Source organism: Lissotriton helveticus, chromosome 8 (assembly GCF_964261635.1).
Source record: "Lissotriton helveticus chromosome 8, aLisHel1.1, whole genome shotgun sequence".
Lineage (NCBI taxonomy): Eukaryota > Metazoa > Chordata > Amphibia > Caudata > Salamandridae > Lissotriton > Lissotriton helveticus.
The window spans coordinates 1,692,472,774-1,692,485,956 of NC_136069.1; the positions used below are offsets into that span (position 1 = coordinate 1,692,472,774).

At 43.7% G+C, this 13,183-nt stretch overlaps 1 protein-coding gene across 1 annotated transcript in view; it reads right to left on the minus strand.

The window, feature by feature from the left end:
* Positions 1-11,820, minus strand: part of LOC144774111 (extracellular calcium-sensing receptor-like) — a 57,827-nt gene extending 46,007 nt beyond the window's left edge. The window contains exons 1-3 of the mRNA XM_078659137.1: positions 11,632-11,820; positions 6,530-6,663; positions 2,682-2,843 (exon numbers count right to left, since the gene is read on the minus strand). Of these exons, the coding sequence (XP_078515263.1) occupies positions 2,682-2,843; positions 6,530-6,663; positions 11,632-11,820 (485 nt within the window). The remainder of the gene's footprint in view (positions 1-2,681; positions 2,844-6,529; positions 6,664-11,631) is intronic.
* Positions 11,821-13,183: the final 1,363 nt, after the last annotated feature.

Here is a 13,183-nt window from a genome sequence, read left to right on the forward strand (position 1 = left end):
AATTCATCGCTGCAGGCAGTGCTAGTTCAAGGAACAAGGGTTACCAAAGGAAATAAGTGCTCAGTATTACAGGAACATTGCTACAATGACCAACAATGAACTGAAGGGAACTGAGGCTTAAAAGAGCTCACAATAATACATGCACCTACCAGCCATTGGTGAGCTGAATTCCACCACCCATCCCTGGCCTGCAGAGGTGGAGGTGAAGCAGTGTGCAGGGGATTCGAGGTAATAGAGGGGCATATTACCTAGAAGTGCGTTAGAAAACGCACAACGCACATTCCCATATCGCCGGCTATCGCCGGATTCCATCGCCTTGATAGCGCGCAATTATCTATGCGCATCATGTAGGCGAAATGAAATCCGGCGATAGTCGGCGATATGGCACATTAGCGCATGAAAACAAGCGTTGTTTTCACGCGCTAATGTGCTCCTTGATAATATGGGGGGGTGGATTCAGCTTTATGATCCACACCCCCATGTTATCAATGCCCGAACACCTGGTCAGAGCAGGCGTTGGGAGACCTGCGATAAATGAGTTTATCACAGGTCTCCCTCTCTCAACGCCTGCCTTGATAATAGGGTGTTCCCACCTCCAACCACATTTCACATGTGGTTGGACGTGGTAACGCCCTCTTTGTATGTCATTAGCGATGTTTGTCGCCGACATGCAAAGTGGGCTTGAGCCAGGCGTTGAAATGCCCTTGTGGATGGGGCTCTAGAAGTATCGCCGCTTTCTCGGCACAAACTTGGCGAAAAAGCGGCGATACTCCCCCTTGCTAATATGCCCCAGAGTTTTTAGGATAGGCAAACTGGGTTCCACAAAATCTACATGTATCGGGAATGAACTGGAACTTTTAAATAGCATCCAAGAACATATAGTTCATTCTGTTGGTCTAGAAGAGCTGGAGGCTTTCTTGAACACTGGAGAGTTCCACGTGTATGCCCCCTGGTGGCGGCCACAAGAACGCAGGGAGTGAAATGCGACAGTTTTACATTATGCTGATCCTGATATTTTTTTCTTACAAATGTCTGCCTTTTGTTGTAATTAATTTCACTTTATAAACTTCACTTTTATTGTTTATATCTCTAACCATGCTATCTCTTTCATGTGAAGCACAAGGGTGATGATGTGATGATGTCATATAAGTAATAAAATATACAATTCTCTATATTAAAAGGATGTGGCAACTTACTTGTAAATGCATTGACTTTTTTAAGGAATTTGGTTGTAGAACTCCTTGATGACTTCTAATATTTCTATAATATACCGAAGGGGGCGGGGTTTTCTGCCACATTTAATAGACTATGCTTATCCCTCACAAGATATCAACTGTAACACTTCAACACAAACTGTGACAATATGTTCTTACCCCTCACAGAATATCATCCATGACACTGCTGTACATAGCATAATAAACTGTTCTTATCTCTCACATGCTATTATCTATTACTTTTCTATACATACTATAATAAACTCTTCTTCCATCTCACATGATTTTACCTGTCACACTTATATAGATACTTTAATAAGCTTTTCTGCGTCACAGGATATCAGCTGTGACATTTATATAGATACTCTAATAAACTGCTCCCCCCTCACAAGGCATGAGCTGTGACATTTCTTTTTTTTAATTCAAACATATCCAGAAAATACCATTCACAATTACAAAAGAAATAGTAATTGACAGTCAGATCATAAAACAATCAATACAGTACAAAAGGATAGCAGTAGCTAAAATTGATCATAACATCGTTAATACAGACAGTTTTAAAAGAGAGCTGGAGCAATTATACGTAATATAATCATACCGGGCAGTTCAACAATTCATTATATCCGGCCCAGATTTAATATTTCTATATAAGCCCCCTGGTCAGACAGTAATCAAAGTTAAAAACAGTATTGGGATACAGCAAGTCTCTGAAAAAAGCCTCACGCTGAATCTTACTCAGTCCTCCCTGGATGCTGTGCTCCAATCAGCGATATATGTCCATATCTTCTTTCCCTAAATTTTGGCCTGCCTACTTTTACAGGCATATATAGCTATCTCTTGATTATAAGCTCCCAGGAGCCTGGCAAGCCACCTATGGAATGTTGGCGGTTCTACATCTTTCCATCTTGTGGCTAGCAATATCCTTAATATAGCTGTACCCAAAAACAGGCAGTATTCTTCTGGGGTATTAAGACCCAAGGCGCTATCATAGCCCAGAATCAACAACGTAGGGGTCAGTTGCAATCTAAAACCAAATAATTCCTCCCAAATGCCAAGCAACCCTTCCTTCAATGCGGACAGTTCATCACAATCATACAGCATATGGATCAGTGTGGCTGGTCCTATCCCACATCCAGGGCATTGATCATCAGAACTTTTTCCCCTCATATATAGCTTGGATGGTGTAAAATATGAATTAAATATACTTTTGTACAGTTGAGCTGTTACACCTCTATGTATGGTGTCATTAACCATTCTTACCCCTCACAGGATATGAGCTGGGGCACTTCTATACACACTTTAATAAACTGTTCTTACCCCTCACAGGGTATCAGCTGTGACACTTCTATACACACTTTAATAAACTTTTCTTACCCCTCACAGGGTATCAGCTGTGACACTTCTATACATACTGTAATAAACTGCTTTCTCTCCTTGCAGGATATCAGCGGCATAAGCTGCTCTTACCCTTCACAGGAGATGTGTTTCGGCTCTTCACTGAGGATAGCTTGAGGGGTACTGAATCCGGAATGCACAACGAACACTCCACCAATAAGAATCTCTCCATCCTTGGAGTATGACTTGTGTGTGAAGCTCCGAAGTTGGCACCCTGCCTGTGCAGGTTCAGCACTGATGATGAAGACAGACAAAAGTATGAGGCAAAAATACAGATCCATGAACAAAGAGGCAGGTTCGCAGAGCCTTTCTTGAGACAAAACAAGGTAAAAGTGCAAACAGCTGCAAGGCAAATAGAGAACAATATTTTTGCTATTGAGCATAACTTATCTTCAGCTTAGTGAGAGCAGCAGAAGTTACAACTGCTGAGAGTAAACCATGCTTGAGGTACACATGTGTTGATGAGAAGTGGGAGTGGTCTGCAGCCCTGGGTCCTGCTGGGAGTTCCTCATGACTGCTTCTGTGGGATTCCACAGAGTGTGAGACCTCAAGGTGAAGAGCATGCTATAAGAAGCTATGCTGTTGCTATTTTTATTATTTAAAAGTTGTCATTGAATGAACAGACATGTATCAAACAGCAAGCAGGGTCAGTGTTATAATCTGGGAAGAGGAAGATGCTGTTCACAGACTGCACATCTTCTGAATGTCAGCTCTCAGTTCCCTCCCAGTGTTATATAGAATCAGGGATGCCCCCACTGGTACCAACGAGTCCACTGGCATGATTATCCAAATACATAAAGAGAAAATGGCCCTCCCTCTGGGCGGATGATAATGACTGTATTTTACATAATAATAGTCTTTTATGCCTGGAGCCCTGGGTTTCCCTTCTGTTTGTTATTTACTTGCAGTTTCCTGTACTTTGTGCGCTAGAAACACAGACACACACAGTTTGATGTGTAGCCATTTTACGCGGTTTCCTTTACAGGTTTGCAGGTTACTTTATTCGTATTCAGTCCAGGCACACTATGTACACATCCGACAACTTCAATCCTCAATGTATCTGTAAACTTGTGAGGCTTTTGAAGTCATCTGCCTTTCTTCACAAGGCTGCATCTGTGCTTGACATTGTTATACTAAATTCATGTCACCACAACACTGCTGGCTTCCTCCAGCACCAGTGACACAATGAGCCACTTATTGACAGGACAGTAAGTCAAGATTTCATTCCAAAAACAGAGGTTGGTGAAAACAAATCACCTTCCAGAAAATCTAAGGTAATTATCTTAGGTTTATTCTTGTGGCAAAGCTCGAGTGAGTCACCAGGGAGAGGCTCTGCCCAGTAACTGACAAAGTCAAACTCACCATGGAAATCCATTTAGGAATGGAATTCTTTGGGTTGGAAACAGAATTAGACACACATTGTAATACATCTCCCGCCCCACATTGAATACCAAATTGAACAAAGCTATGGAATATGAAAAGAATAAACAGAAGGAACACAATACAAAACCCATGAGAGAAAAATATTACACTCATTATCATGCATAGCAAAACAACGCTGCAAACCCCTTAACAAAATATTGCAACCGCAAAATATAACACTTCGCATTACTGCCACCATAGATTAAAACATTCCAAAATCCTTTAACCTACTAGGCAGTTTAATTCCAGTTGGGTCATGCAACAGCCTATCCTCTGCTCCCTCACAAATGGAGCCATCTTGCATATCTTCACCCACCAGAACCTCCTTGTATCCCATAAAATTAGGGACCCTCACTTCTTTTCCCTTCTTCCAAGCATTACCATCACTCAAAAAAAAGTGTTTACTCTCTTTACTGTCAAAGTTTTAGGAAATTGCGAACCACATTTCTTTACTCTTCGTCCTTTCAAAACTCTCACCAGATCGTCAACCGGGAAACTCTTCCCAACAATCCCATCATCCATGGAAGAATTCCGTCTCTTCACTCCCTTGGACAACAAGGCTTTCCGATTGTGACCTCCCATCAATTCAAACTGAGATTTTCCAGTTACTCCATGCATGGTTGAATGATATGGCCATACCAACTTACGTACCTGTTATAATCTTCCTTATCTTTCCCCTCTCCTCCCTCACTTTCTTTTCCTCTTTCCTCCTTCCCTTTTCTTGGCTTGTCCTGTCCCCTTCGCCCCCCCTCTTTCACCCTGCAGGTTGGTGTATCCCTTTATACTCTCTGGAGTGCACCTTAAAATGTTGGGATTCAATTCTGGTTTCCTGAAGATATTTCTACAGTACCACTTTTCTTAAATACATACCAGTGCCAAACACAACTGTATTCCATCTTATAGCGTTCCGTTCTAACGTGCCACTAAACCATTGCTTTGTTGAATGTGAATTGAAAATGTCATCTTGAAAATATGTGACCATAGACATCCCCTTAAAAAAAGATGAATGGCACGCTGGGAAACGGCTGCTACGGATGCCAAACCGAATGGCATCCACTTGTACCTCTATGCCCCCCCAAGTGTTATAAAGGTAGTCAAATGGCATAACACTCAGTGCAACACAATCTAATGGTAAGCCAATGACAAATCCAGGGTCGTAAATACCGAAGCCACCTTGATGGTTGTCAGCATCTCGTTAATATTCAGCAATTGATGCCAGTCTACTCAAATAGATGCATTAAATCCCTCAGATTCATGCACAAACGCATATCACCATTACTTTTCTTAGCTATAACTACTGGGGCCAATCATTCTGATGCCTCAATCTCTTCTATAAAGCCCTTGCTGCACAATTCTTCCAATTCCAGATATAATGGCTCTCTCATAGTTAATGAAACAACCGGAGTTCGTGAACCTTTGGCACTGCTCCTTCCTTAAGAATGATTTCATGCATAAAAACCCTTCAACACCCCTAACTTGTCACTGAACACACTAGAGAATTCTTTGAACAAAGTGACACAGGACACACTTCTAGTCAAATTTAAATCAGAGTGAGCTCCCAGAACCTGCTCAGGATGGTTTGGATCCAATCATACGCCCAAATCTCTTTGTTGCGATCCCATAACAAAGATGAGCTGTCTTTCGCAAAATAAACTTTCGAGGGTACCTACACCCCTTGACTTTCCAAATCACCATCAATAAAACCCACTAACTTTATAAGATTATTCCCATATGGCAACAGCTGGAAACCAGCCAGATTGACAACATGGTTGGGTAACCTGGACAAATGCACCGAATCCTCCATAACCTTCACACATGGGGGCGGGGCCAGGCAAGATGGTTGTGTAGATGTTCTTCAATGAGCTCCCACCAGCCACCACAAAAATCCTGCAAAATGCAAGCATACCCGTCCAACTGCTCCTCAATAGCGGTCCTGCAGAGTGGTGGTGAGGGGGTTTTGACTCTGCCAGCCAGGTGGCACTGCTCTGGGGACACTGAGGCAGTGCAGGTTTGCAGTCTGTGAGGTACTGTCCCGACCTGGGGGAGGAGCCAGCCTCTGAGAAGTGATCTGCTGGTGGCAGGGACGACTGGTGCTGGGCTCGGACTTGGAGCTGTGCCGCCTTTCATTATGCCCCATGGCCCCTGCAGGATGACCCCTGAGTGTGCCAGCAATGCAAGGCTTACCCAGTGAGCGCCTTAGGAGTTGGTCAGACCTTAGCCTCAGAAAGATGATGTGCCGTGGGGCCTATCAGCCAGAGCGCATTGTGAATTCAGTGGCTGTGTCATCTGCCAACTCGGCTGGGCCACTTTGACAGCAGTGGGGCCCTGGAACAGTCACAATTTTTACTGAGGTGGGACGTACATGGATGGCCACGTGGTGATGCTGCTGGGGGCCCTATACTGTGATTCATGTTCCTGCCCGCCCCATGATCTTGGCCTGGAGGAAAGACTGCATGTGAATTGGGCCGCGGCGGGGCAGCTGTGCTGCAGAAGTATACCTGATGAGTGACTCCAATGGGGGACCAGCAATGTGACCAGCTGAATGTGATGTCGGGGAGACCATGTAGACTATCCTGATTGTATTGCCCCCAATGCCCTCATAGAAGATGACCATGTACCCATACAGGAACTCCTGAAATGAAGAGGAAGGTATTAAAGGGTGCAGCCCACAAGAGAATGATTGGGGACTGAGCTTTGCAGAGGCACAGTGACATGAATGTGCAACCTAGTTCATGCTGCTGAGGAAGATAGGCACTCCCCACCTGTTGTGAGACCATCCGGTGAGGTGCCGGACCCTTGCAAGATAACCGGGTGACCAGTGGTTTGCACCCAACCCCCAGGAATCGGACAAACAACAGTCACGAGCGACTGTCAGTGAGGTAGATGAAAACAAGGGACTCTGAGTTTGGCTGCTGAGATAATCATCCCTGCAATGGGGTTTGGGAGAAAGCCAATGCCCCTTATTGTGCCCCCATGGATATAAAGGAGACTTGAGTTTAACCATAGGCGCAGAGTTATGATCCAGTGACTGCACTCTCGTCCAGTCAGGCTTGAGCACCTGCTCCTAATGATTCTGAATAACCTGCCTCAGGTGGACTGGCGCTCCCTCAGATGACATCAGACAACATGGTGAAAGTGGGATGAACTAAATGCCCTTCCAAAATCGGGTGAGATAAGCCTAGATACATCAACATCTATGACAGATACAAAAAATGACTTTGCTGACTAAGCAGAGTGATACACTCTGATCCTGGGATGTATCCTTGATTGTATTGCTGGGTCTTTCAACCCATTCTTTTCCTATGTGGGGAACATTGTTAATTGCATCATACCGAGTGACTGTGCATGCAATAAGATATAATAGGCCGGTGGGAGCTGTAGGGACCAAGGGGCTCCAGTACTGCAGTAACTGCTTGAGGGCTATGGCCTCATGGTCCCCATGATTTACTGCCCTCTAGAAAAGCATACAGCTCTCAGAACATGTGTTGACATGTTTTGATTTCTATTCATACACGGGGAATGGGGCGGGATCTGCGGGTTTGTCTGCTGCCTTTGATATGGCGGGACAAATCAGCTGTACTTGCAGAGGGGAGAGGGCTGTTGGGGGGAAGTTATGATCTTTTGCTTCCACCGACCTTGGTGAAATTGTGGTACACATCTGATGGAATATTTGGGTGTCAGTGTTCGTGGGTCCCCGTGGGTCAGCTGGATGCCCGCCCGTTCGGCTTGGCTGTACTGAAATGGAACGTGACACTCATGAATGATGACAGGGAAGCTCTTTAAGTTTTTGTCCTGGAATGGGGGAGGTCTGGCACAGTTGTGTAAACGCCGTAGAGTGCATGCTTATATGAAACGTTATCATGTGGCGGTTGATTTTTTGCAGTACACCCATGTTTGGGGAAACTCTATTGCCAGCCTCCAGAAAAGATGGAGAGGTAAACTGCATGCCACTTCCTATTTGGGTTGCGCAAGAGGTGCTATGGTCTGTGTGACTCCCGGGATTCACTTCCACACAGGGAACACATACTTGACCCACAAGGGCGCTACATAATCCTGTTTGGTAATCTATGCCTGATAACAGTATATGCTCATAATAATGATAGCAACACATTTTATAGTGGACTAACTACTGCAGCTGCTCGGTATTTAGCTGAAGATGTGCTAATGGCTTGTAATTGTAATTGCATCCTCAGCTGGACTCTCACCCATGACACTCCCAGAATGCATACAAACCCACACATGATGAGACAACTATTGGGCCTGTTACTAGGCCTAAACATGGTTGACCACTGGAAGAAAAAAAACAGACTCTAGGGTATATTTCTATTTTATTACAGCGACTGGGACCTATAGTTTCCTGAACTTTTGTTTTGTCTTGTCTAGAACGGCCCAGACTGTACAGGAGGTATCCTACCTCTTCTGTTATCTTTCAGATCACTCCTCTTAATTGCTTAGCCTTGGTAGGGGATGTACCTGCCCTGCGTATTGCTTTGGTGTCTTCAGGTGGAGGGGCTGACAGACGTCCTGCCATGACACAATGTTGAGTACGAAACTCACGCATTATTTCACTGAGAACTGGGGTAGCTCCTGCAGTAGGGCTCACAAATGGAATGCCATGAAGGTAGTAATGAGAGGGGTATGTCTGAATAGTTCCTTTGGAGTAAAAAGACAGAACATGATCATGATCACAGAGAGAAGCTCTTAGGGGTCTTATTGAAACAGATACCTACCCAACCACAAAAGCTTCGGGAATGGCGACAATCCCAACATAACTCCTGGATGACTGGTGTAGCTTAGAAAATAATACATATATGGCATATAGACAGATGTTGCATGCTGCATGCTGAAGGGGACAAGACTGTAGTCATGTTGGCCCGCCTCCTTCAATAACAGGAAACCCATGACCCGTTGATGGTAATAGAGGATATATCAATCAATCAAAGATCTTTTATTTCGGCCTATACGGCCATAAAAACACAGCTAAAAATACAATACATGCCATTTGATGAAAACACAATCGTTACACTGTATAAAACAACAGGTTGACCTCATAAGAGCGATCTTACAGTACATACAACTCTCAACTATCCTGCCAATCTTCCTCAGTAAGTCCGGAAACAGGCCTATGAATTTACAGGTGACAAAGCTCATATGCAATACAAGAACAACGAGGTGGCCTAACGTTGTCAATAAATCGAGTTTAGTAAAGTGCATATGCAATATATAAGCCACAAAAGATGATTAAAATGCTCCGATGTCGTTCAATTAAAAGAGTAGTAGTCTGTAAAGTGCAAGTGCAATACGTAAGCAGCAATGAGGGCCTATATCGAAGGATACAGGATATAAATAGGACGGTGGATAATACCCAACCGCCGATCAGCTTAGTATTCCGGTTTCCCCTTTGAAAAACTTGCATAGCAAATGCGATAAACCCTGGGGATCACAGAGAAGCGGTTTTTGGCGGATATAACACTCCCTTGGTCAGGGGATGAGGCTTGCACCACCATGAAAGAAACCATCACTTGGGAAGAGCTGTTGACTACACTAAAATGGCTTAAAACAGCAGAGAAACTGAAAAGTGATGGCCTTGTGGCCAACTTTTATCAGAAATATATGGACACAATAGCAGAGAAATTGCTAGAAGTGAACCAAGAGGCCCTTCAGAGAGGTGGCTTACTTGACTTCATCCATCAAACCTTAATTGTCCTGGTACTGAAACTGGGGAAAAACCTGGCAGAGGCTTCTTCCTATAGGCCAATATCACTATTAAATATTGATGTGAGGATACTTGGCAATATCCTGACGGCAAGTCTATTCACATACCTATCGACACTGATACACAGTGTTCAATATGGTTTTATACCCCAGAGGAGTAACATCTATAATCTCAGATGCTTGTCCCATGTCTACCATATCCACTGGCATTTCTGGATATCAGGTAAGTGTTCAAATCAGTTAAATGAGAATATGTTTAGCAGCTACTACAGAAAGTGGGTCTAGACCTACAATACATAACATGGGTTCAATTACTATATTAAGACCCAGAATCGAGAGTGCTTACCGGTGGTATGGAATCAGAGAGATTCTAGCTTCACCATGATACCAGACAAACGTGCATGATCTCACCCCTCCTGTTCGCACTGGCTATGGAACCCTGTGTGGTCCTGTTACATCGGATGTTGGAACCTTGTGGAGTGCCGGTAGGTTACACCACTTATGTGGTATTATTATACGCTGCCAATGCTCAAATTTATCAGTGTAATCCAAAGCCATTCGTCACTGTACTTCTATACTCCCTGAAAGACTTTAGATGTGTATCTGATCTCTTTGTAAATGTCAACAAGTCCAGCTGTTCCTGATAGTTCTCTAGCAGAAGTTGAAATGGAAATGCTTCCTCGGGTGAAACTTCCATGGGGATCTGTGGGAATCCGTTATCTCAGTATTTGGATGGCCTATATCGCACAAAAAGTCTCCGACCTTAATAAGGGCAGAGTCCTAAAGGGCCTATGGGCTTCAACCTGCTTGTAGAGACACCTTCCGCTGTCCCTGATGAATAAGGCAGCAGTCATCAGGGCACATTTTATGAGAGCCTCCATTGATACTTCACCAAACTCTAAAGCCTGGTCGTGGATCTGCTCGGGTATAACAGGAGGAAACGGATCGGTCTGCGCATGCTCAAACAAACCTGGGATAGGGTTGGAATCAAGCTTTCCAATTTAAAAAGGTATGTCCTTCATCATACAACTGGTGTGCAATGGAGTCCTCCAACACCTGAAATATGCAAAGATATCCGCAACAGCACAAGAAATATGGCCCTATTTCCAAGAGGAACCAGTGCCCTCATAGACCCTGATGACACTCCTTGAAATGGCAGGGTGCTGTAGACTAATCTCGGTAAGTAAATAAATGAATAAATAAATAAAACGAATTACATCGTATTTATTTATTTATTTACTTACCTTCGTTTGGCCGTATGCTGGAGTTTACTACCCCCTACCCTGCCCCTTCTCCGCCCCTCCCCACCGCCCTGCAGCACTCCCTCCAGGAGGCGCTACTGCTTGTATGTCAAGGTTGATGTGGAGTTTGTGACAGGGGCTGCTAATAATAAGGACAATAGTACATTTTTGTTGACAAACCTCAATATCCATATTAACATTCGCCCCTCTAGTTGAATCTTTAACTATACTATCTAACTTATGTGTTTGTACCATTGCTTTATTAAGTTTCTTCTGATCCATTTACTTGCATTTGACTACGACACCCTTTCTAGTTATTTGCATTCTGTCTAATTTGAGGACTGCGTTTTTACAGCAGGTGATTCCCAATTGTACACCCCAACAAAACAACAAGAACACAATATTAACTGGCATAGTGATGTGCACAAACCAGAGATCCATTATGGGAGCCACGTCTGCTCAAGGGCACCTCCTTCTTCATTTATGCTTCGCTGGAGGTTATGCAGTGCTTGGATGGAAAGTGTCAAATTTCCGTTGTCCCAGTTATTCTGTGGGATGAAAGAACAGCAGGCAGCACCAATCTTGGCATAGAGCCCACCCTCAATCGCAGCAATTAAGTCCAGCCCATACCAATGCTGCATTACCATGAGGCAGGTGGCTCGCATTTCTTCCATGATCGAATTGAGGCCAAGTTCCGTGCTGTTCATCATCTTGAGCGTTTGCCACCAGTTTATCTGCAACCAAAGTGCATTTGCTTTTGTCTGTAGGGTGAAGAAGCTCCCTGCTTCCAGCTGTGCCTCTGGGAACAGTCTAAACTCTTCTGGAAGGTCCATGAACTGAGCTCAGCCAAAACAGTCTGAGGTTTCCTTTTCGCAAGCTTGGTGCAGTAAGGTGTTTTTTTCTTTTCTTTCACGGGTGCTGGTAAAACTCTGTTTACTGGGAGTGACTGGTGTTGGGGTGTGCATTATCACCAGGAGAAGGATCCCCTCTAACCGGTAAACATTCTGTTATAGGTATTTATTTATCGGATTTATAAGGCGCTCAGCTACCCAAAAAGGGTTTCCCAGCGCCATAGCGGACAGAGAGCAAGAACGTCGGGCAGTAAGCTGGAGTTATTGATCAAAAAGCCAGGTCTTAAGAGTTTTGGGAAAGTGGATGTAATTAGTTTCTTTACGAATAGGTATATTCTTTACAAATAGGTATGCTCGCTGCCAGTAGAAATCCATTTGCATGGAGGTGCCCCATTGCATATCTGGAATGTGCAATATCACACCGCAGTTGACATTTGTACCCATTGGAGGCATTTCTTTTCCTCTGAAACATGAGTACAGGGTAAGTTTCTTTACAATCAGGAGACCACTACTTGTTAAAGAAGACCGTCCAGATACTCAAAGGGCCATACTCAGTCCACATATGAATGCAGGAACAGACGTGTTTGTACATTGAGTTGGGGCTTTTGCTACCTCAAAAAATCTCATCTCTGGGAAGTCTTGGGGACAAACAGTATCCTCCCCTATGGTGCCCTTTCTATGCATCCTTTCCAGCTCAGTTTGGATATCATTGGGTTCAGAACAACTACCATGTGAGATTCTATCTTGTCAGGCTGGATCTTTGCGTATGTCCTATATAAGTAAAGGTGAATAAGGCACTTAGCTTTCTTGGAGGCTACCTATTCGGACAGGTAAAATCTATCTGCGCCTACTGCATATGGGATCACTGAACAGACATAATTTGACCTGGCTGATGCTTGGGAGCCGACTGAGGTCATGTGTTGGTACCAAGTGTAATATTGTAGATAAAGACCTTAGGCAGCCTAATATTATTATACTTTGAATTTTAGTAATATTAGAAGTGCCAAGCAAAACAGATAACATACAGATTACTGATGACTTTAATAAATAAAATCCTATTCTATGGGTAAGCTAAGTCATCTTGTCTCATCATCGTATCATGATTAAAAAAGAGTGCCTAGGTACATAGTCAGTGTCATTTAAAAAGATAGAATGATGATCATCCTATCAATCCAAATATAAAGAGTAAGTTAACTCATTTTTGCTCAAAGTAGGATTATGAATATCCAAGAGTAACACCAAAATGTGACAAAAAGCACCTGGAAAACTCAAATTTACAATAAATTCCGATAGATAGAGGCCAAAGAATAGTCTCAGAATACTTATGTTTCAATGTCGAGTTTGC